General features: G+C 44.3%; 1 protein-coding gene across 1 annotated transcript; it reads right to left on the reverse strand.

The window, feature by feature from the left end:
- Window positions 1–1,659: 1,659 nt before the first annotated feature.
- Window positions 1,660–22,117, reverse strand: ZNF41 (zinc finger protein 41). The gene is made up of 4 exons (XM_032842903.1): window positions 22,000–22,117; window positions 8,579–8,705; window positions 8,219–8,314; window positions 1,660–3,809 (listed from the first exon to the last, which is right to left on the reverse strand). Exons 1-4 carry the CDS (start codon window positions 22,069–22,071, stop codon window positions 1,777–1,779), a joined length of 2,328 nt encoding a protein of 775 aa, XP_032698794.1. The 5' UTR covers window positions 22,072–22,117; the 3' UTR covers window positions 1,660–1,776.
- Window positions 22,118–25,177: the final 3,060 nt, after the last annotated feature.

Genomic DNA, 25,177 nt, shown 5'->3' on the forward strand with positions numbered 1-25,177 from the left:
TGGGTACTAAAATATTTATAGCACCACTATTTCCAATAGCCCGAGGCTGCAGACAACCCAAATGTCCACCAACAGTGGAAAAGACATACTGTGGTATACAATTCACACAATGGAATATATCGTGACCATGAGAATGAATGAATGTTCTACAAGGGTATTCAATAAAGTGGATGAACCCTTACATTTACAATGTGAAGGAAACATAGACACTAAAGAGTATATTATTAAAATATGAAATATATTTAATTGTTTGACTCAATTTACATAAAATACCAAACAGACAAAACTAGTTGATGCTGTTAGATAGTGTTTATCTTGGGAGTTGAGGGGACCAGGTCTGGAAGGGAGCACAGGGAATCCTTCTGGTGTGTTGGGCATGTTGTGTTTCTTGATCTGAATGTGTTCAGTTTGTAAGAATTCATTGAGCTGTTTGCTTACGACAGTTGCATTTTCTGTCTGCATTATACGTTAATAAAAAGTTTTAAAAATCAGGTAAATTTGCATGCTAGAAAGCCCCTTTCCTTATGAGTATCATAAAAAACATTTAAGGGAAAATGAGAAAGTGTCTATAGATCAGTGCTTTAAAAAAAGCAGTGCTCTTTCTAGAGAAGTCTTCTAGCTGTTCAACTATAATCATATCTTAGACTAAACAAATACAGTGCAACATGACTTTATCCCATAGCAATCAACACAATTCTGCTCTTCATGTGCATGTAGAAAATGAATGTATCTTACCAAATTGAAAGAAAAACAAAATCAAAATGTCATGTCTTGAAACCCAATTAATCAACCACTCCTTTTAAACAGGAAACCTAAAGAAAGCAGAAGCTTCAGTAGATGAGACCAGAAGTCCAGTGTGTCGTGGCTCAGTTTCATTGTTTTAGGGTCAGTTCCTAAGGGGATGAGAAGTCTGTGGTCTGTGGGCTACATGAAAGCTAGCTTTTGGTGTACAGGTCAGAAAGTATGCATACCTTTTTTGGATGTGAATCACCTGTGGCCACAGCATGGAAGTAATGAGGGAACAAACTGCCATCTTTAGATGTCTGTAAGGTTTAATAACTATATTCCTGTAACACTGGCTACAGCTATGTCTAAATTGCTAATATATAAAGTCATTAAAATTCCATTTCGTTTTTTAAAAATATACTCTGGAGAAGGGAAGAGAAAGAACAGTGCCTCGTGCCATCTTTTCTGGGTCTTAAATGTCAACGATCACAAAAACTTCTGGCTTCTCCTCACAGATCTGTCTTCCTCAGTAGGTTTTTGCCTTGACTTTGGTGCTCTGAGGGTGTTTGGACAATGAAAACTCTTCTCCCCACCCTAGACATTTGAAAACATGGTGGCTGGTATTAAGCACTTCTGCATCCCAGGATATGAAGAACCAATCAATGCTGAATTTATACAATCCAAAAAGTGAAACATAAGAGATTACAAGTCATCTCCTGGGGTCTTTCTACTGTTTGCAGGAGCTTGAGGGTCTCCACGTGAATCATGCAACCAAAAAGGACTATTGCTCAAATCCCTTATCAAAGTGTTTCCCTCTGCATATAATTGCATGTCAACTGGTGGTGCCGGTGTTTCTATTTCCAAATGGCTGAAGGACATTTGGCTTTGTTTGCCTTCTGTTCACTTAAACTGTGGGCTGTCATGCCCACTCCCCCGGCCCCAACCCCGCACCCCTGATCACAGCATCTGGCACTCCTCTTTCCCTACTCTGAGACCCCTGATGTATCCCCAGGTCTGAGTCCCAGCTGAAGGCCTTTTCAGGCGGTGGCTTTATACTTTTTCTCCACTGTGAGTTTTCTGGTGCTTAATGAGATTCGATCTGTCGGTGAAGGCCTTCTGACATTCTATGCAGGCATAGGGTTTCTTTCCGGTATGAATAATCTGATGCATACTTAATGTTGCTTTCTGGATGAAGGCTTTCCCGCATTTACCGCATTCATAGTGTCTCTCTCCAGTATGAGATTTCTGATGGATGGTGAGGCGGGACTTCCAAGTGAAGGTTTTTCCGCAGTCACTGCATTTATAGGGTTTCTCTCTAGTGTGGATTTTCTGGTGTGTTATCAGATTGGACCTGTCAGTGAAGGCCTTTCCACATTCGGCGCATATATTGGGTTTCTCCCCTGTGTGAATCTTCTGATGCACACGAAGCTGTGACTTCTTAGTAAAGCACTTGCCACAGTCGCTGCACTCGTAAGGCTTCTCTCCGGTATGGATTCTATGATGTGCAATGAAGTGGGATTTCTGGATGAAGGCCTTCCCGCATTCAGGACAAACGTAGGGTTTCTCTCCTGTGTGGATTCTCTGATGCACACTTAGTGTCGATTTCTGGATGAAGGCTTTCCCACATTCGTTGCATTCATAGTGTCTCTCTCCAATATGAGATTTCTGATGTATTTTGAGGCGTGACTTCCATATGAAGGCTTTTCCACAGCCGTTGCATTTATAGGGTTTCTCTCCAGTGTGCGTTTTCTGGTGTTTAATGAGATTTGACTGGTCGCTGAAAGCCTTGCCACATTCAGCACACGTATAGGGTTTCTCTCCAGTATGAGTTTTCTGATGTGTAGTGAGGTTTGTCCTGTGAGTGAAGACCTTTCCACATTCTGTACATATATAGGGTTTTTCCCCTGTGTGAATTCTTTGATGCACGTGGAGCTGTGACTTCTTAGTGAACGACTTTCCGCACTCGCCGCATTCGTAAGGCTTCTCGCCGGTATGGATTCTCTGATGTGTGTTGAAGTGGGATTTCTGGATGAAGGCCTTCCCGCATTCAGGGCATACATAGGGTTTCTCTCCTGTGTGGATTCTCTGATGCGTTCTGAGTGCTGACTTTCTGGTGAAGGCTTTCCCGCATTCACCACACGCGTAATGTTTCTCTCCGGTATGAGTCTTCTGATGTATGGTAAGGTCTGAATTCTGGGAGAAGCCTCTTCCACACTCACGGCATTCGTACGGTTTTTCTCCCGTATGGATTCTCATGTGTCTAAAGAGATAGGATCTGTGGAAAAAGGCTTTTCCGCATTCACTGCATTTATAGGGTTTCTGCCCAGTATGAATTTTCTGATGTGTAATGAGGTTTGACTTGAGAGTAAAGGCCTTCTCACATTGAGTACATATATAGGGTTTGTCTCCTGTATAAGCACTTTGAGGTACATTAATTGGTGGCTTCTGCCTGAGGGCTTTGTGGCTTTTATGACATTCATGGGATTTTTCCTCAGCATGAATTCTCTGATGCTCAGAGAGATGGGGCTTTTGGGGGAAGCCCTTTACACACTCAGTACATACAGGCAGTTGCTCCCCAGTCTGAATTGTCTGATGGTGGATGAGAACTTGTTTGTTGCCAAGATGTTTTTCACATTGATTAATGTCACAGGAATTTGCCCCTGTATTCGCAGTCTCAGTAGATGAAGAGCTAGGGGCAAAATTGTTATCATTTCCAAAAATCTTATCAAGCTTCTTTGTTGCATTGCTTTTATTATGATTGTGTAAGTTTAAAGTATGCTTCAGACTCTTTCCAAATGGGTCATAGTTACGGAGACTTTTAATTGAAGGAACAAGCTTGGTACTCACATGGATTATTTTTTCAGTATTCTTACATTCATAGCCCCTCTCCTTAATCAATACTTTCACATGACTTAAAGGGTGATTCTGGCTCTCCCGATATCTCTCTAGCTGGCTGTTGTTTTGCCACAATTCTTCTAAGATGGAGCACAATGGATCTTCTCCTATGAGTTGACCAAATTTCTCACAGTGCAATGAAACTTTCCCAGCAATTCTCTGGTGTTGCTTTTCCCCAATATCCTCGTCTAAAAAGAAAAAGAAAAAAGTAAAAATGACACGAAGGACAATTAGCAGAGGGTAGGGGGTATAGGTAGTTCAGATGAGGTGAACACAGAAATGGAAGAGTCCATATGACAATCATGAAAATAGCAATAATGTAGTCATATAAAATTCTTCTAAAGTGCTCACTACATACGAAATAATTATACACCATTTATAATGCGCCAGGCCCTGTTCCCAGTGCTTCACACGTAATAGCTCATTTAATCCTCACTAAACCTTAAAAGGCGGCCATCATTACCAACCATGTTTCACAGATGAGAAAACGGCAGCACACAGGTTATGCATCTTGCGGAAATCAAATTGCTAAATAAATGAGAGATATGGGGTTTGAATCCTGGGGATTCATATCCACTATGGAAGAGGTCTGGACAGTGAGTCTCACCAGAAGAAGAAACCCAAGTCTGTTAAGGGGAATCCTGACAGGGGAGAGAGAGTTCAGATTATATGTCTTCATTACTTATCAGCTCTAAACTGTTCTAATCTCTTTGCCTTCTCTCGCTTTTCCCTCTGAACCACGGGAGCACCAGCATAAACTTTAAGTGCCTCAAAGACCCATTCTTCTACATCTATAGGAAACACGGTGCCAACATCAGCCATCTAAATAGTAAATAGATACCGTGCTCCAACTCTCGGCCAGCTGCAAGTTTTCCTTGGTCCCAGGGATCGATGCTTTCAACAAGTGTCAAATAGGCCAGGGAAAGCCACCTACGGCAGAAACTGCAAGCTATCCACCAAAAAAAGATTTGCATTTGCCTCTTCTTTTATAGTGCTAGAAGGTACCTGGGCAACCCATTTACCAGCTTTCCTTTGTCTTCACCAGTGGAGTATGAGTGGAAATGACATGTGCAGCTGCCAGCCTGGGACTCAAGACAGTGGGCAACACTCTTCCCCTCTCTCCTTCCCACTGGACTCAACAATGACCCAACATTCACCACACAGCTGACAATGATGCTCTAGGAGATGTCAGAGCAGGGACTTGGAACGTGGTCCCCGAATGGCCCATTGTGATCAGAGCTGACTTGCTGAACAAATCCATTCATCTCAGACTTCTTATACAAAAGATGCTATACATTGACACCGAGCTTGTTGTTTTGCTCCTCCGCATATTCAAAATGTTAGCTCTGATTTTAGGACACTTCTCCGGAGGTTATATCTGCTATGAATTTACAAATCAGACATGGTACCACTCATACCAATACTGCATTTGGCATGGTTTTCTTTCAGAACACAAAGACTGAAATTGTTAATATTTCATGCAACTGTTGTACCTTTCCAAACATAATCTATGATCCTTGGAATTCCCCTGAGCCAACACTTGAAACCTCCTTCCGAAAGACAGCAAGAGATTCTCCTCTGCCGATCTCCCCAAATTCAATGAATTTAAGTTTGCCAAATAGTTCCCATGCTTTGCTTCAGAAAAACGGAAGAATAAAGGTGCTGGGAACCAACTTATTGCCTCTCAACTCTAAATTCATGCCTCTTTGCCTGCTCTACAAAGACGGATCTGAGTCTCTTTAAATATCTGTCACAGGGGCGCCTGGGTGGCTCAGTGGATTAAAGCCTCTGCCTTCAGCTCAGGTCATGATCCCAGGGTCCTGGGATCGAGCCCCGCATCGGGCTCTCTGCTTAGCAGGGAGCTTGCTTTCCTCTCTCTCTCTGCTGCCTCTCTGCCTACTTGTGATCTCTGTCTGTAAAATAAATAATTAAAATCTTTTAAAATAAATAAATAAATAAATATCTGTCGCACTGTTGAGCTTTCTCTGGAATGCCGCGGGGCGGCTTTCCAGCAAGTTCCACCAGCATGGCACCTCAGTAACTCTTCTTCTATGCTCTGGGCCATGGCTGGGCCCCTCAACAAGGTCTGGATTCTTCCCTGGGAAGCAGGGGAGGCTCTTTGGTGGGTGGCCCATTGCAGCCCTAGAGGCACTGGCTGTTCCTTTTATCTGTGGTTCCTTTATTCTTTAGATTTCTCTTTACTTCTACTAGCTAATCTCTTGTCACTTCTGTCTCACCGGAGCTAACGATTCTTTCTTTTTTAAGATTTTATTTATTTATTGACAGAGAGAGACACAGGGAGAGAGGGAACACAAGCAGGGGCAGAGGGAGAGGGAGATACAGGCTTCCTGCTGAGCAGGGAGCCTGATGCGGGGCTCCATCCCAGGACCCTGGGATCACTGACCTGAGCTGAAGGCAGAGGCTTAACGACTGAGCCACCCAGGCGCCCCAATAATTCTTTATGTTATGCTTTCCCTGTTCAAATTTCTACATAGTTTCTCTCTTCTGATCAGCCCCTGAATTGTACAGTAAGAAACAGGCTCTTCATTCTGAGAACTTTCTAAAAACATGGAGGTAAATGCCTCAGTTACCACACAGTCTAAAATCTGTGCTTTTTTTTCTGAGTTCCTGTGGAAAGAAAGGTGAGGAAAAAGAAAGAGCCATCTATGTTGGACTAAGTAAGCCATTTCACAGAACACCAAAATCTGATCACCAGGTGCAAACGTGTCATCTGAAGGGAGAGGGCACAGAATAAAGAGTCAGAGTCATGGAACACTGACAAATGGGGGAGACATCAAGAAGATGTCAGAAATGCAAAGCAAACGAAACAATCCACAAAATGAAAAAGCAGCCAACGCGAGGCGAGATCTTTGCAAGTCATGTATCTGATCAGGAGTTAATATCCAAATGCTATAAAGAGCTCATACAACTCATTGGCACAAAGCAAGCAAACCAATTTAAAAAATGGGTAGAGGAACTGAATAGACAGTTTTCCAAAGAAGACATCCAAAGGGTCACTGAAAGTGAACTAATAGAAAGAATGGAATCAGTGAATTCAATCAGGCATAAAATCATCATAATTCAGGCATAAGAAAACACAGAGCTGGTTTTAGGTGGTATCACTGGGAACTGGGAAGATGGGCTGAGAACTGAAAATGGTATTTGCAAAAATGGAAAAGCACTAGGAACTGTAGGGTGACTAATTTAAAAAAAAAAGGCTGAAAGATTAAAGAAGCACTGACAGAATGTGACAGAATTTGGAAGGTGGGAAGGTGATGTGTGAGATGATGATTCCAATTCCTGACGTACTGAGGGTCAAGAAGAAACATCTCGTGGGAACTTTCTGGGTAGCTAAATCTAGTACTAAAATACCAGTGAAAACCAGACTGGAGATGTCAAAAGCAGAGTCATCAGAATTTAATACGGATGAATGTGTGCATGTATATGAAGAAAAGACTGGTGAACAGTGGACAGGGTCCCTAGGACAACCTCATGGCTGGGGGGTATAAGGAAGACGAGAAGGATGGAAAAAGGAGCAAGTAATAAAATATTATGCAGCCGTTTGAAGGAATGAAGCCAGATGAACACACTGTAATACAGACAGACCTTAAGGATGAGTGAAAAAAAAAGGAACAGAATTAAGACCTGGGGCACAGGGCGCCTGGGTGGCTCAGTGGCTTAAGCCGCTGCCTTCGGCTCAGGTCATGATCTCAGGGTCCTGGGATCGAGTCCCGCATCGGGCTCTGTGCTCAGCAGGGAGCCTGCTTCCCTCTCTCTCTGCCTGCCTCTCTGTCTACCTGTGACCTCTCTGTCAAATAAATAAATAAAATCTTAAAAAAAAAAAGACCTGGGGCACAATATAATTTATATGTACTAAAAATAGACTCATAAACCCATACTTCTGGCTTTTAACAATTACCACACAAATTCACAGATAAACACAGTAACTCCGTTACCCCTGGAATGAACATGTGGAACTGGAATAAAAAGGAAGAAATGTTAAAATGTCTGAATGTGCAAGGAAAGAATCTAAGAGAAAGGGGGTGGGAGCGGAGTAGGAAGAAAAAACAGATCTTAGATAAGATAGGGTGGAAGGTATGTGATCCAGGACACAGAGATGAGAGACAGCTCTCTCGTCAAAATGCCAAGCAATGAAGACAATGGCTATTTGCGAGGATTGTACTTGGAGAAACTGTTCAGGTATCAAAGGAGCTTCCGTGAACTATCTCCAATAAACTATAGAAGTTTAGAACTTTGGGGGCGCCTGGGTGGCTCAGTTGGTTAAGCGTCTGCTTTTGGTTCAGGACACGATCCTGGGGTCCCTGGGATCAAGCCCGTCATCCGAATCCTTACTCAGTGGGGAGCCTGCTTCTCTCTGTCTCTCTGTCCCTCTGTCTGCTGTTTCCCACTCCCCTGCTTATGTGCTCTCTTGCTCTTTCTTTCAGTGGAATAAATAAATAAAATCCTAAAAAAAAAAAAAGGCAGTTTAGAACTTGATGGCAGGTTATCTTCACAGCCTTTCAAAGCTATCAGCCTCTTCCTGAAAAAATGAGATTTGCTTCCATGTCCCCCATCTGCCTGAGTCACACTCACTCACCTGACCAGCTCTGATGTGAGGTTTCCCCCTCCAATGTCCATGGCCCCTCTCCTTGCTCCAACTTGAAGATGACCTCTGGTTTGGGAACCTGGCACCCTGTTAACAGGACATAGTACAGGATCGGGTCCAGCTGATTGGATTTCAGGGGACTTTCAATGACATTTCCATTTGCTCTCCAGAAAAGTAAGCACATTTCATTGGCAACAGAGTAATAATGAGTGCTGAAAAGGGACTGAAGAATCCTGGACAGATCAAAGAAGACCCCATCACACACTCAAGATGTTCCAAAAAACCCAGCAGCTGAGAATGGAAATAGCCACACTCAGGCGCCTGGCAGGCACACAGGGCAGCTGTGCTTACCCACTGAGCGCAGGTGGCTGTAATTCTCCAGCGTCACATCCCAGTACAAGCGTCTCTGAGCAGGGTCCAGTTGCTGCCACTCTTCCTTGCTGAAGTCCACAGTCACATCCTCGAATGACATGGAGACCTGTAACAGCACAGTCCCGTTCAAGGCGACAGGGTCAGCAGGGGGCGTTGGTGGTGGGGGGGAAGGTTGGAAGGAAGACAAATGGGAAGTCATTTTTTCATGATTTTTTACCGTAATGTACCACATAGGGCTTTCGCTCAGTACCTGGTTTTGTATTTCATTCTGTGAGAGAAAAAAACTTATTGAAGTAGCTTGACATTCATTGTGTATGTAGTACGTTCATTTGTTTATATAGTCAGTCATTCTTTTGCAAACATGAGGATTAAAATAGGCTCTCTTTAAGTCCTCTAGTTAATGTGGGTACTACCTACATTTACTGATTGATCATGTGCCAGGCCAGGCAATACAGAATTGAATAAAATAGAAATTGAATAACAAGAAACATAGGGGGAAAGGTGAAGCAATAGAGCCTTTAAAGACAATACAGAAAATTCATCCCCAGGTTTTGGCACAAAACAAAATAAAACAAAACAAAACAGGAAAAAGATGATATAGACAAGTATCTTTATGATCACAGATTAGGAAAATAGTTCTCAAACAAGATGCAAAAAAAAAAATTAACCATAATGAAAAAGATTGACATCTGGCTACCATAAATTTTAAAGCTTCTATTCATTTAAAAGGTAGTGTTATAAGAGAAGAAAAGGAAAGCCACCGAATAGAAGATATCTGCACCACCTATTACTGTCAAAGGGTTTATATCTAGAGGACGTAAAGAACTCTTACAAGCCAATAAGAAGATCATGGAGTAGAAAAGTGGGCAAAGCATTTGAACAGGCATTTTACAAAAGGGGAAATTCAAGGTTTTAGTAAACATGAAAAGGGTTTAACCTTAGTAACCAGGGAATGCAAATTTAAACCACAGTGAGGGGCGCCTGGGTGGCTCAGTTGGTTGGGCATCTGCCTTCTGCTCAGGTCATGATCCCGGGGTCCTGGGATGGAGCCCTGCATCGGGCTCCCTGCTCAGCCGGGAGCCTGCTTCCCCCTCTCCTGCTCCCTGTGCTTGTGTGCGCTCCTCTCTGTCAAATAAATAAATGAAATCTAAAAAAAAAACACAAAACCTTAGTGAGCTACCACTATAAAATCCCTAGAATGTCCTCAATGAAAAAGACTGGTAGTATGAAGTGTTGAGGAGAATGTGGTGTGATAAGCACTCTCATATTTCTGATGGTGATCTAAATTGGTGCAACTTGGCTGGAAAGCATTTTATCTTTATTGGGTAATGTTAAAGCATGCATATGCGAGAACACAGTGATTCCACTCGTGGCAATATGCCCAACCAGAATATGTGTACATGTGCAATGGGAGGCATGGCCAAGAATATTTATAGCAGCATTATTCAAAATGTGTGTAATATTTCATGATAAAAAGTTAAAAACAGTAATTAAAAAACCAGTGTTCAACATAATAGTAACAGTATCTATTCTCTGTGTGAAAAATATTAAGAATATTTTCTGGGGGGGCGCCTGGGTGGCTCAGTGGGTTGAGCCTCTGCCTTCAGCTCAGGTCGTGATCTCAGGGTCCTCAGGCCCGGCATGGGGCTCTCTGCTCAGCGGGAGCCTGCTTCTCCCTCTCTCTCTCTGCCTACTTGTGATCTCTCTCTCTGTGTCAAATAAATAAATACTTATAAAAAAGGATATTTTCGGGGATGCCTGGGTGGCTCAGTTGGTTGAGTGACTGATGCTTTTTTATTTTAAAGATTTTCTTTATAAAAAACAAAGATTTATTTATTTATTTATCTGACAGAGAGAGACAGCAAGAGAGGAAACACAGGCAGGGGGAGTGGGAGAGCAAGAAGTAGGCTTTCTGCTGAGCAGGGAGCCCCATGTGGGGCTCGATCCCAGGATCCTGGGACCATGACCTGAACCGAAGGCTGATGCATGATGACTGAGCCACCCAGGAGCCCTGAGTGACCAATTCTTGATTTTGGCTCAGGTCTTGATCTTGGGGTCATGGCTTATGTCAGGCTCTGCATTCAGTGCCAAGTCTGTTTGAGATTCTCTCTCTCCCTCTCTCTCTGCCCTTCCTCCCACTTGTGCTCCCTCTCTCTAAATAAATCAATAAAAAATCTTTAAAAAAGAGTATCTTCTTAGTGCCTTTCATTTGTATAATCCCTAAGCATATTACATCCCCCACCCCGGCCCCCAGCCCCCGCACCACACACACACACACACACACACACACACACACACACACACACACGACCCAAGACCAGTTTTCTGGCTAGGGAGATCTGGGGAGTTGGGGGAGAGACCATGTGAATGTATTACCTATTCAAAAATTAAGTTAAAAATCACCAATGGGACCAAAATGGAATAGACATAATTCTCTCTATTTCTCCTGCTGAGTACAGCTAAAACCTCAGGACATTATATATAAAACAAAGATAAGGGTACTCTGTAAGTTGGAGAGAGGGAAGCAAACTTGCCATGGTCGTCGGAACCTGAGGAATGACACAGTGGTGATTTCCCCATTTTCTTTTTGCCCCACATATCTTGGACTAGGTGCTAGAGAAACTGGCAACCTAGAATGCCAACTGGCATAGACTGAAAACAGCCCCAGGAAAGCCTGCTTTCATGTGTTAAAGTACCAGGGAAAAGGCAACGTAGCAAGAAAGAAAAACTTCAATAATACCGCCCTGTTCCAGCCAAGTATCATGGAAAAGAACTGTGCTCCTACTCCCATTCTCATCAGCAAAGGCTGAATGGGGAGCCTAGATTTTCATCCCGGCCTGGGGGTAACGAGACCCCTTGCCCATAGTATCAGTTTAGGCCGCGTGGGGCTCTTGGACTTCCATCCCCACTCGATAACAAAGTGTCCTCTGCCTTCCCACCAGGGTGGTGTCAGACGTGGTGTGTGGGAAGGCCTGAAATCCTACCCTTGCCCAGTAGCAACAAGGTGCTTGTTCCCTTCTGGGGTGTCAACGGAGGTCAGCTGGGGAACCTGAACTTTACATCTACCTGGCAATAAGGAGCATTTTTCAGAATCCTCTTCAGAAGAAGATTCTACCTTTCTAGCAGAACAGTGTCAGAGGAGACCTGTTAAACACAGCATTTAAATAAAATCTAGAGTGTCATAGTTCCCAAAATATCCAGGACATAACTGAAAAATCAGGCATCATGAGAAGAAGCAGAAAAATCTCGACTGGAATGAGAAAAGACAATCAAGAGATACCAACATTGAGATAACACAGATGTTAGAACTATCTGACAAGAATTTTAGAGCAGCTATCATAAAAATGTTTCAACATACTCAAAAGAAATTTGAGAATAGAAAGTCTTAGCCAAGAAAGAAAAGATACAAAGACAAACTGAATGGAAATTTTAGAACCGAAAGATACATTGACAAAATTTAAAACTCCATTGTGGGCTCAACAGGAGAATAGAGAGGACAGAGGAAAGAATCTGAGAACTTGACAATGGAACAATGGAAATGATCCAATATGAACAGAAAGGAAAATTGGCTGGAAAAAAAAAATGAGCAGAGCCTCAGGGACCTGTGAGACAATAATAGAAGATCTGGCATTTGTGTCATCAGAGTCCCAGAAGGAAAGGAGAACAAGTATGGGGCTGAAAAAATATTTGAAGAAACTGGCTGAGAATTTCCCAAATTTAACAAAAATTATCAATGTACAAGTTTCAAGAAACTGAGGAAAACCCCCAGAGGAAAAGCCAAAGAAATCTACACCAAGACACATTACAATCAGACTTAAGAAAACTAAAGACAAAGAAAAAAAAAACCTTAAAACTAGCTAGAGAGAAACCACAACTTACTTATGGGCAGAAAACAAAGTGACAACAGATTTCTCATCAGAAACCATGAAGGAGGGGGTGCCTGGGTGGCTCAGTGCGTTAAAGCCTCTACCTTCGGCTCAGGTCATGATCCCAGGGTCCTGGGATGGAGCCCCGCATCGGCTCTCTGCTCGGCAGGGAGCCTGCTTCCCTTCCTCTCTCTCTGCCTGCCTCTCTGCCTCCTTGTGATCTCTGACTGTAAAATAAATAAATAAAATCTTAAAAAAGAAAGAAAGAAAGAAAGAAAGAAAGAAAGAAAGAAAGAAAGAAACCATGAAGGAGAGATGCAAATGGCACATTTTTCTTTTTTCCTTCCCAAAGATTTATTTATTTATTTATATTGGGGGGAGGGGCATAGAGAGAGAGAATCCTCGGTCAGGCTCCCCACTGAAAGCAGAGCCTGATGCAGGGCTTGATCCCAGGACCCTGAGATCATGACCTGAGCCAAAATCAAGCGTCAGCTGCCTAACTGACTGAGCCACCGAGGTACACAGGCACAACATTTTTAAGTACTCAAAGAAAAGAACTGTCGACCCTGCCATATCTGGCAAAACTACCCCTAAGAAATGAAGTAGTAACAGGCATCGAGGTGGCTCAGTCATTTAAGCGTCTGACTCTTGATTTCGGCTCGGGTCATGATGTCAGGGTAATGAAGTCGAGCCCTGCATTGGGCTCCGTGCTGGGGGCATAGAGCCTGCTTAAGATTCTCTCTTTCCCTCTCCCTCTGCCCCACCCCCCTTCCCTGCTGTCCCACCACCCAATAAAAAGAAATGAACTGGTAATGGCCAATAAATACATGACAAGGTGCTCAGCGTCATTAGTGATCAGGGAAATACAAATCAAAACGACGATGAGATACTCCCTCACACCCACTAGGATGGCTGGAATCAAGACGTCAGAGAATAGCAAGTGTTGGTGAGAACGTGGAGAAATTGGAACCTTCATATATTGCCGGGGGAGTGTAAAATGGTGCAGCTGCTTCGGGAAACAATCTGGCAGCTCCCCAAATGACTGCATATAGCTACCATTCGACCCAGCAATTCCATTCCTAGGTACATGCATCCTCAAGAGAAATGAAAATATATGGCCATGGGGGCACCTGGGTGGCTCAGTGGGTTAAAGCCTCTGCCTTCGGCTCAGGTCATGATCCCAGAGTCCTGGGATCGAGCCCCGCATCGGGCTCTCTGCTCAGCAGGGAGCCTGCTTCCCTTCCTTTCTCTCTGCCTGTCTCTCTGCCTACTTGTGATCTCTGTGTGTCAAATAAATAAATAAAATCTTTAAAAAATATATATGGCTGCATAAAAACACATACACATATGTCGAGAGCAGCATTACTCATAAGAGCTAAAAGGTGGAAATCACGCCGGTGTACGTCAGTTGACAAAGGGATCAACAAAACACGATACATCTATACAATGGCATATTATTCAGCCATAAAAAGGAATAAAATAATGGACACATGCTACAACAGGTACATGTCCAACGAGCTAGACTTTTTCCCTATCTGTATCTACGTACAAACTTACCCACCTATAGGGACTGGAGACTTCCTACTTTATTCTTCAGGTTATATATAATCTATTACTACCATTATTTATTTTGCTACTCAAATTGTCTCAGATTTGACCAGAGGGAGTTCCTTGAAACATTATGCTATGTGAAAGAAGCCAGACACAAAGATCACAGAATATATGAGTCCATTCATGTGAACTATCCAGAAGAGTGAAGTCTATAGAGACAGAAAGTGTATTAGTGGTTGCTAGGGTTGGGGGAGGCAGGGATCGGGGGTGGAGGGGTGGGGAGGAGTGACGGCTGCAGGAAATGGGGCTCCTTTTTGAGGTGATGAAATTGTTGTCAAAAGAATTGTGTGAAGCTGTAATTAAGAAAGAAGAAGTGAAAAGGAAATCAAGATATTCTCAGGTGAAGGAAAATCTGTGGCCAGCAGACCTACCCCAAGTGAATGGCCAATGCAAGTTCTGTAAACAGAAAGGAGATAGTAAGAAAAGGAATCTCGGAGCATCAGGAAGGAAGAGAAAACAGAAAAAGTAAAAATACAAGAAAACACAATAGACATTCCTCCTCCTCTTGGGTTTTCTAAATTACATTTGCAGGTCAAAGCAAAATGTATTACATTGTCTATTGTGGATTTCCATGTATGTAGGGGAAATATTTAAGACAACTGTATTATAATATAATCTGGTAAGGGTAAAGGGATTTAAAGGTCACTAAGTCTTCGATGCTTCATTCTAACTGGTAAAATGTCAATGCCAGTGACTTATTTGGTGAAGGAATTGTTCTGTATTTGTATTATTGCACAAGAATCAATACATGGGGGCGCCTGGGTAGCTCAGTTGGTTGGGCGACTGCCTTTGGCTCAGGTCATGATCCCGGAGTCCCGGGATCGAGTCCTGCATTGGGATCCCCGCTCAGCAGGGAGTCTGCTTCTCCCTCTGACCTTCCCCCCTCATGCTCTCTCTCCCTCACTCTCTCCCAAATAAATAAGTAAGTAAGTAAATAAATAAATAAATAAATAAATAAAATCTTTAAAAAGGAAGAATCAGTACATGAATGGCAGAGAACTACACACACACACTGTAGCAATGTCAGTTTCCTGTTTGTGATACTCAGTGATGCAGGTTGTAAGCACTGGCAGAAACTGCGTAAAGGGTTACATGAGACCTCTCTCCATCTTTGCAACTTCCAGTAAATCTGTAATTATTTCAAAAATAAAAAGTTTTAACAAGCTACCAATATTATCCTCAGAAGGACTGGAGTAGTGAGCACACCAGAAAAGATCAGAATGCTATTCAAAAGAAGCATTCATTTCTTTCCTCTCTGCCTACCTACAAACCTATCCACCTATTATATGGGCTGGTGACTTCCTACTTTATTCAGTGGGTTATAATCTATTGCAATCATTTTTTATTTTGCTACTCAAATTGTCCAATTTGACCACAGGGAGTTCCTTCCAGGTGGCTCCTGTGTCATTCTGACATGGCCCCATCTTTTAAGCACTCTATTACTTTTCAGTACGATTTCTTCCATGGTCATTTTGTACCCTCTGCTCTAACCCTGGAATCAGTCATTTCTCCAAGAAGCTCTGGTTCCCATTAGTGATGAATGACAAGTCAAGGTGTGCTCATTATGCCTGGCGTGTAATTGTATTTCCAGCAGTCAGAGCGAGGGCTGTTCTTCCTTGGAATGCCAACTAATCGATGTGGAAGAAATGATGGGATTAGAAAAACATCATTAGGGAAACAGCAGAGTAATTAATTGTTAGAGGCAAGAATTGTCACTGGATGCATGAGAAATAGGATATTTACATAGCCTCAAAGTATCTCCCAACAAAATAGTTATTAATTACACAGGGAAAGACAGTCACGTTACAGAACCTGACAGACACTGTCTCAGTCATAGTGAACAAAGTTAATATTATCAATGAAGTCTAAATTATTATTGAATGCCTACTGACACGAAGCACTGAGAAGAACACAGCACTGTTTCTGTGATACTCCTGAGCAAAAAAAGGAATGACCTAAATCTGATTATGAGGAAGCAAGAAACAAATCCAAGTTGAGGGACATTCTTTCAAATGGTCCATGTCATGAAAGTCAAGGAAAGGCTGAGGCACTCTTCCGGATCCAAGACTAAAAGGACATGCCAAGGAAACGTAATAAATGAACCTGGATTGGATCCTAGACCAGGGGAAAATGCTATAAAGGACCTTCTTGTGACATCTGGGGAAACTGTATATTATACGTATCAGATTAGATAATTAGGTAATACATGCTATGTTAGCCCCTTATCGATGTGAAATTTCTTCTTTCTGAAAACTGTACTGTGGTTACGGAAGAGAATGTCCTTGTTCTTAAGAGATTTGCCTTGAAGTATTTAGGGGTAAATACTAAAAACCGTGTCTGCAAATTCCTCTCAAGTGGTTCAGAAAATAAAGTTTTAAATATAGCTGTGTGTATACACATAGACACGAACTTACAAACACACAGGCATACATCAAGAACGGAATGAAAGCAAATGTGGCAAAATGTTAACGGGTTATTTTGAATACAGGGGGTACATAGTTCTTTGTGCTGTTCCAGTAACTTCTCTTTCATTTTAAAATTATTTCAAAAGAATCAAAAGTTAAAAACAAAAACCCAAAGATTTGAAACTCCTCGTGGAAAATTTAGGTGAATATTTGTTTAGGCCTTGGGGTGGGTGAGGATTTCCTAAAGGACAGAGAATATGTGTTGGGTATCAAAGAAAAGACCTAATGATTTGACTCTTTGGAAATGAAGAAGCTTTATTTGCCAAAAGCCCCTCTGGCCTCTGGGAGCCCAGGTTGGCCTCCCCTTGCTGGTGAATGATCGGGGCACCAAGCGTGCCGGGAACTCACAGTACCTTCTCCAGCACCAGCAGCTTCTGGAGGCAGCAACACAAACCCTGGGCAGAGCCCAGCACTTGGAGCATCGCCCCCCTCCCCCCACCAAGCCAGCACTCCTGAGCACAGCCCTGGGGGTTGCTGAGAGGAGGACGTTGACTTGAGCCCCTAGGAACACACCTGACCTGTACCACCTTCATCACCCAAGGGCAGTCAACAAGGGGGAGCCCTGGGGTCAGGCTTGGGGGAAGCTCTCATTCTGCCCGCCCATCCTCTGGAGCAGCTTGCCAGCTACCCCAAGGGCAGAGGGGCAGGTGTGTGGGCAACACGAGGGGGAGGAGCCTCAGGGGGCAGGACATGAGTGGCTATTTACCAATCAGTGTGCAAGAATGAAAATACTCTCTCATTTGGCACTGTTCAACATTTTAACAACTCCAGTGGCCCAAGCTAGTGGACAAAAGACCACACTCAGTCAGTCCCTCCCTCCCTGGGAGTCATGATGGCCCCACTTGCAGGGAAAGTGTACAAAGCCCATGACAGGCATTCTCAGCAGGGACAGACACAAGATAAATGTACACAAAGTATACTGCCCACAGATGCCCGTCTTTGCTCCCCTTCCCCGCAAAAATAGCAGCTTTGGGAGGGGGATTTTGGCGCCAGAAATCTGGGGAGAAAGTTGCTAACACAGACTCGCCCAGATTTCAGCCTCACCCACCACCTATGAAAAGGTTTGATTTCCTGTTCCATTTATACCAGGCAGGATGGCACGCCTACCACCACCAGGACCCCTGCAAGGACTTCCTCATCGGAGGTGAGGATCCCCACTCTAGCTCCTCGAGGCTCTCCAGCCACCCACTCGGCTCTCCTGTCTCCCTTCGGGATCATCTGAGCCACACATTATGGGCTCTCATCCCAGGGGCCCTGCTGGGCTGCCAGGATTGACTACTCACTGTCCGTTGTGTTTCCTGGCATCCCACAGCCGGTTTAGGTCTCCATACCCCCACTTCTGGGCTTGCCTCACTCCTGCCGGTGGGTGAACACTTCCACATCCCCTCCTGTGATATGACCCGGCCCTCCTATACCCTGTCCCAGCCTAGCAGAAGGGCTTCCATGGAGCTTATGGGGCTGGCTGAAAGTGTGCAGCGAGTTCTTGGCTCCCTGGGCCCTCACCAGAGGCCAAAGACCCAGCCTCTCTGTGTGTTTGCCTTTGGCTGGGGTTGCTTTGATCTTCCTGCTCCCTCTGGTCGTTCCCTGTTCCCTCGGACTGTTCTCGCACCCCTCCACGGCTCCCTCTCAGTTTCCCCTGCTTCCCCGGCCCACTCCTGTCTCTTCTCCCTCCTGCTCCCTCTGCTGGTCCTTATTCCCTCAGCGTTCGTCCCCATCGGACTGCCTTGGTCCCTCTGTTTACTGTTCCCTCTAAATGTTGCTTGCTCCTTCTGAGTGCCCTTTGGTCTCTTTCCGGATTGTCCCTGGGTTCCTTTAACTGTTCCACGCCTCCTGTTTCTTCTTCCCTCTGATGCTCCCTGGTGCCCCTGACTGTCCTGTGTTTCCTCCGACAGTTCTCCCTCTAGCTGACCTTAGACTGTGGCATCATTCTCCTGATGGCGCCCTAGTCCATCTGGCTGTTCCCTGGTCCTGATGAGCTTTTCTTATTCCTTCTACTTGGCACAGACTGATTGCCCTTTGAGGCCCCTGACTGCTGTCCGGTCCCAGTTCTTCCCTGTGCCTTCGGCAAATCTAGAATGAATTTTTAATATACTCTCACTTGACACTCCTGCATCTGGTTGGGGGAGGGGGGGCACTTTGCAGACAGCTGGTCAACCCGGCTCCTAGCCTAGACTCTTGACCACCAAAGTCTACCCATTCTGGGTGCTCCACCATGCTTGATTTTGGACTTTCGCCTTCTCCATCACTTACATCATGTCTATTTGCTGGTTCTTCTGTTTCCTGGGTAGGGTGACCAACTGTTTCATTCGCCCAGGACTTTCCCTATTTTCATACTGAAATCCCTGATCCCAGGAAACCCTGTCACCCTATTCCAGGGAACTCTGGCTGTTCCTCAGCCTCTCCCTGGCTTCTGCAACTGGCCCTTAACCCCGGTGCCTGTTACATGGGGCCGCTCGCTGCTAACTGGCCTCAGGAATGCCTAGTATGCCTTCCAGCTATTCTCTAGTCCCTCTAGCTGTTCTCTGGTCTGTCAAGCTGCTCTCCAACACCAGATAAGCTTTTAATTTGTGGTTTCCTAGTCCCCTGGTTAGCCCCGGGGACCTCCAGTAGACACCCTGTGCCCAGTACAGCTTTGCCCTTCCCTCTGGCGGTTCCTGGACCCAGAGACTCTTTCTTGTTCCGTGTGGCTCCTGATGTCCTCAGCTACTCCTCAGCCCGGGAGGCCTTTCCCTGTCTTTCCACCTGTCCCATGGGCCTGTCCCCTCCCCACCCTTCCCCGTTTATAGCCTCGGCAGCTGGTCCTTGCTCCTCTGGCTGCTATCCACTCCCTTCCCATTCTTTCTTATTTTTTTTTTTTCCCTGGCGCCTCTACCTTTCCCTATCCCCTTCTTCCTGAAGCCCTGGTGCCTTGTGAAGCTGCTTGTCCCACAGGCTCCTGCCCAGAATGCCAAACCTATCTACTTTTTTTTTAAAGATTTTATTTTTTTATTTGACAGACAGAGATCACAAGTAGGCAGAGAGGCAGGCAGAGAGAGAGGAGGAAGCAGGCTCCCCGCTGAGCAGAGAGCCCGATGCGGGGCTCGATCCCAGGACCCCGGGATCATGACCTGAGCCGAAGGCAGAGGCTTTAACCCACTGAGCCACCCAGGTGCCCCTCTACTTTTTCCATTTTAGCCAAATTTTGTTTTCCCATCCCTCTGGACGGTCTCTGCTCCTCTGGTTGCTATCTACCTTCTGGTCCTTCCTCCTATTTTGTGATCCCTCTTAATTGTTCTTAGACCTGCTGGCTTTTCCCTGCTCTCTACTTCTCCGGTCCCCACGACTATTTGTTGGTCTTTCCACTGCCCCTGGCTTCTGGGCTTCTGTTTCCCATTTCCTCTGTTCCGTTGCACTCTCATCTGTCCCCTGGGTCCCTTGGCTATCCTCCATCTCCAGGGAGAGCACCGGGGTCCCTTCAGCGGTTCCTCATCCCTCTTTCTCTTACTGACCCTTCTGCCTATTTTCCAGGTTCAGCCACTATTTCCTGGTCCCACTGGCTGTTCCCTACCTCCGGGGAAACTCTTATTGGTTCTTTGGCATCTCTGCCCATTCCCTGCTCCCTGACGTCTAACGAAAAAAACCAAAACCCCAACAAATAAATAAGTGAATAAATAACATTCAACAGTGTCTTGGTCATTTCCCTCTCTTCTTGAAAAGGGTCAGAGGTCTGTGGTCGGAAAGGAAGAGATGAGTGGAGAAATGTACCCTGTAGAGGCCAGAATCTTTCATCTAGAAATTCCCACACACTGGCTGGGCAAGTGGCCACCTGCGGAAAGAGTGGGGAGGAGCACGTCGTTGCGGGCCCAAACTGTGGGTCTGTGATTGATATGATGGAGCCTCTACATTTCCATGGGTGTTTACCATTTGACAGCTTCGTACCTTTGACCCAAATATAATTTCAGTGACGTGAGCAAAAGATTCAAGTGCAGGAATTTTCCCACAGCAGTGTTGATCACAGCAGAAAACATGAAACACCCTAAATACACATACAGCGGATTGGTTAAATTCATTCAAGTTTACCCAAAGGACATAATGCTGTGCATTGTGCGGACAGGAAGATAAAATACTTAATGCCCAGAAAATCATGTTAAGCTGACAAATGAAAAAGGAGGCAACCAAATACTGTGATTCCATTTTTAAACTTGAGCTACAGGATGTATCCGTGTCTGGTATGCGTGCACAGACACAGTCCTGAACATACACCCACATACACGCACACATGTGCGTACAAAGGAAAAATGAACTGAAAGGAAATGTAGCTGAATGTTAACAATGGTTAACTTTGGGTGATGCTGGAATTACAAGTAATGTTTCATTCTCTCCTATTTGTTTGCCTGTGTTTTCTAACATTTTATCGTGGTCTAATGAAATTATGAAACAATAAAAATAAAAATAATTTTTTAAAGCTTAATATCCTAGTGACCATGTGACCCTGAGCCCCTGTGACCAGAAGCCTGTCCCGGAAGCCTGTCCCAGAGGTGACAGCACCCACAGGAAGGTCTGAAGCAGGGAGCTGTTGGGCAGGGTCTGGCTTTCTCATCTCCTTCCCCTGTTTACAGATTCTCAAGGGGAATATTTATTTTTCCTTTTGTTTTTTAAAAAATATTTTATTTATTTATTTGAGAGAGAAAGAGAAGGAACATAAGTGCGGCGGGGGGTGGAGGGGTAGATGGAGAGGGAGAAGCAGACACGGGGCTCGATCCCAGGACCTGGACATCATGACTTGAGCTAAAGGCAGGAGCCCAACAGACTGAGCTACCCAGATGCTCAAAGGGAAATTGTAATGGGCAACTTGGTCTTGGCTGTGGTGTGGTGAGGGTGGAGGACCCATTCAGGAGACCTGGTTCCAGTCTAATGCTGTTACTTACAATCCAAGGGGCCTGGGCAAGTCATGTCCATTCTCGGGCCATTTTACACCTTTGAAAGGAAGAGGAAGAACTAGAAGGACCCTGGATCCTGTTGTTGTCCTATTACCCTACCATCTTCTCAGTTCCAGAGAAAAGGGGGTTTTTCTGCCTTAGATCAGGATAGAGGAGAAATCAGCAAATCCCCTGAGACAAGGGAGAAAGGAAGCTGGGGGAGGGGAGAGTGATCAGCTGAGGATCTACAGAGAGCCAGTGGAGAGTGCAGGGTCTGTGCTGTGGGTCAGGGGTAGTATCTTCCTTGCTAGGACCCCGGATGTGGGGTGACCCTCCCATCCCACCTTCTACCACATGATCACTGAAACACACAGGGCTCTGGATGTGGGACACCGGCTACATGGTACTCACACAGCTGGAGGACGGTGACCTGGTATCCTAGAGTCTTGGAATCAGCCACTTCTGTGACCTACCTGCCCCCTCCTTGTGGCCCTGGGGACAAGTCAGGGCTGCCTCCTCACTGGGTGAATTCCAGCCCCTGGAGTCCTCTCCCTCCTCACCTCACACAGGCTGCCATGTCCCTCTGCAGCCAGGACCGAGGACCACTGGGGAGAACTCTGGTTAGCTGGCATGTTCCTGCTGGGCCTCAGCTCTCCGGGCTCTCTTGCCGATGACTCTGCTCTTTTGCCGATGACTCTGCTCTTCCCAGGAGCTGGAAGCCGGGTGGGCAGCCGGGGACCCAATCAGAGCTGCTGGGGCCGGGAGGTAGGTCCTAGAGCCTCCACTACGGGGTCTGGCCCGGGGGTTCTGCAGAGACTCCAAGAAATGCTGAAAAGCCAGTGTCCACGTGGTCAGTCATTCACCATCCTCCCCACAATTGCCTCCTGGGGGAACCGAGGGGGCAGCTCTCTGTGCTGGATACTGTGAAAAAGTTCAGTAAAACCAACACCAAGTGTTAGCATATAATATGAAAAAAAATACTCATAAGACTTAGTATAAAATGAATGAGGGCTTGAATTCCAGATCTTCTAGCTAGAATTTGGGGGAAGTCACTTTAGTCTGAGTTTCTTTATCTTACAACTGAGGATGAAAACATCTGTTCTCATAGGGTCATTAGAATTAAATGGTATAATACCTCCAAAGCGCTCATTCCTACTTGGCACCTGGAACATACTCCATTGATGTTAAATATTATTATTATTATTACAAGGGCAAAGCAGGTACCTCTTAATTTTCAAACTCATCCTATGAACTAGGTATTCTAGTAGTATTATTCCCATTTATCATCACATAGAGATGTTCAGAGATATTAAGAAATTTTCCCCCAGATCACTCAGATTAGGGGGAAGGACAGGGACTCAAACCCAGGTATGTCTGGCTCCAAGGTACATTTTCTTAAATACTAAGCCATACGGTATTCTGCACATGGGAGGTCACAAAAAACATTATTTCCATTTCCTGCTGCCCTTAAAGTGCTCTGGCTAGAGGTGATCATGCCACAAGTGCATAAACTGAGCTTCTGGATAATTTGGTGTCTGCTCTGGGCAACTGAGAGAGCCCACCTTCTTCTGCCATATATGAAAACATAAACTCATTGCCTCCCTCCCCCAACTCCCATCTGGGCACTGACAACCAGCATGTCTGTACAGGCTCCTAAATCAGTAACCCACACTGCTTGACAAAATCTTGACAAAATCTTGTCCCAGATGGTATTATCCACTGGTTTTCATAGTTATCATCAACACAGGCAATACACCCTCAATAGAAAAACCAACTCAATGACTTTTGGGGACCAAACCTGACCTCCTATAGGACCCCATAACTCACAGCCCATATGGAGAATTAGTGACTCCCATAAAATCTTTAGTAATAGTCTATTACATACTAACTCACACAGTCCTGCATTTACTGATAAATCCACAGGTCTCAATCAATGACTCGTAAAAGGCCACCAAAACTGACCCCCCAAAACTTGTAATCCCAGGCTTACAAGCAATCATTTGCCACCTCAGGGTCCAATCAATAACTTTCGTGGGCTAATCAATGGCTTCAGATACATATATCTCCAACTCTTTTTTTTAAAAGATTTTATTTATTTTTTAATTTATTTGACCAGTGAGAGAGAGAACAAGCAAGGGGAGTGGGAGACAAAGAGAGAGAGAGAAGCAGACTCCCCACTAAGCAGGGAGCCAGATGTGGGACTTGATCCCAGGACCCTAAGATCATAACCTGAGCTGAAGGCAGACGCTTAACCAACTGAGCCACCCAAGCACCCCATATATCTCCAACTCTTATAAAACCTCAAGAATTTCCCAAGACTGTCACTCACTGCCCCATTGTGAATCACATATATAGGCTTTAGATTATCTAATCCTATTGGACCCTATCTCTCCCCAAGGAAATCCCCCCAATCCTTGACTCCCAGAGGAACCAAATCAACCCCAAACCTGATATGGCATTGAATTTAGAAGATAAAAAGAAAACCTAAGGGGTGCCTGGGTGGCTCAGTGGGTTAAGCCTCTGCCTTCGGCTCAGGTCATGATCTCAGGGGTCCTGGGATCGAGCCCCACATCGGGCTCTCTGCTCAGTAGGGAGCCTGCTTCCCCCCCTCTCTTGGCCTACCTGTGATCTCTCTGCGTCATATAAATAAATAAAATCTTAAAAAAAAAAAAAGAAAGAAAACCTAAAGTACTTCCAGGCAGAAACAACATGCTATTTACAATGGAAAGGGCTCACAATGGCAACTAGACTTATTGTTTGCAATGATAGGAATCATATTAGAAGAAAATATCTACAAATTACTGAGAGAAAGGGGCTGAGATCCAAGAATTTTAAACAAATCCTAGTTTGATACTATTCTTCTGTCAGAGCAAAAGACAATTTTAGACATAAAAGCATTTATAACATTAAATGCCACCATTCCTAGCTCAGGAGACCACTCAAAGGAAGAGTCTAAGCGATTATAAGTTGAAGAGTAACAGGAACCTCAACAACCAGAGGAAAGCAGTCTTGAGAAATGATTCTTGTAATATATAGTTATATCTGAATAAAGAAAAATAATGTAACTAGGCATATGGAATACATAAGATTATTAATTGGAAAATTTACAATAGCCTGGAAAAATCTACTGAGTAAAATAACGAAGAGAAGGCAAATCACGCACCTCTATTCCTAGATCCAAATGTGATTACAACATTACTGGATCTAGTAATAGAGAAAAGATAGACAATTATATTTGTAAGGAAGGTGAAGGCAACTACTAGCAGAAATTGATGTAAGTAATCAAAATCCCAAACTATCAGAATTCCTAGATAATATGAACCCAGAGGGGAATGAGAAATGTGACCAAACCAGCAAAAATAGGAAAAGAGTAGAAATACCGAGTCAAATAAATAGTTAGCATAAAATAATAGAAGGCACGAAATTTAATAGGTTATAAATCAACTAAATTGAATGAGCTGACTCCTGCCATAAAAGACAAAGACAATGACCTGAGGTCACAAAACACAGGTGCCACATACGTAAAACAAAAAGACAAAGATGTGAAATGAAGCGTTGGACAGAAACATGCCATTGCTGTATATCATTCTTTCTGTTATGGTTGGTACTCGCTATGTCTTAGTTAGGAAAACTCAGGGTCATAAAGATGTTCAATGTTTTCTTCTAAATTTGGATTGTTCTATCTTTTACATTTAGATTTATAGCCTTCTTGGGAAGGATTCTGGTGTGTGGTATGTG

Source organism: Lontra canadensis, unplaced genomic scaffold (assembly GCF_010015895.1).
Source record: "Lontra canadensis isolate GAN:19392208 unplaced genomic scaffold, GSC_riverotter_1.0 scaffold134, whole genome shotgun sequence".
In the NCBI taxonomy this organism is placed as follows: Eukaryota; Metazoa; Chordata; class Mammalia; order Carnivora; family Mustelidae; genus Lontra; species Lontra canadensis.

Excerpts from the sequence above, each read along its gene's own strand:
- ZNF41 (XM_032842903.1), bottom strand. The coding sequence starts at position 22,071 with ATGCCAGCTAACCAGAGTTCTCCCCAGTGGTCCTCGGTCCTGGCTGCA. Across the intron at positions 8,315-8,578 it reads CAGCCACCTGCGCTCAGTGG|GGTGCCAGGTTCCCAAACCA; the intron begins GTAAGCACAGCT and ends TCCTGTTAACAG. Across the intron at positions 3,810-8,218 it reads CTCACATCAGAGCTGGTCAG|ACGAGGATATTGGGGAAAAG; the intron begins GTGAGTGAGTGT and ends TTTTCTTTTTAG.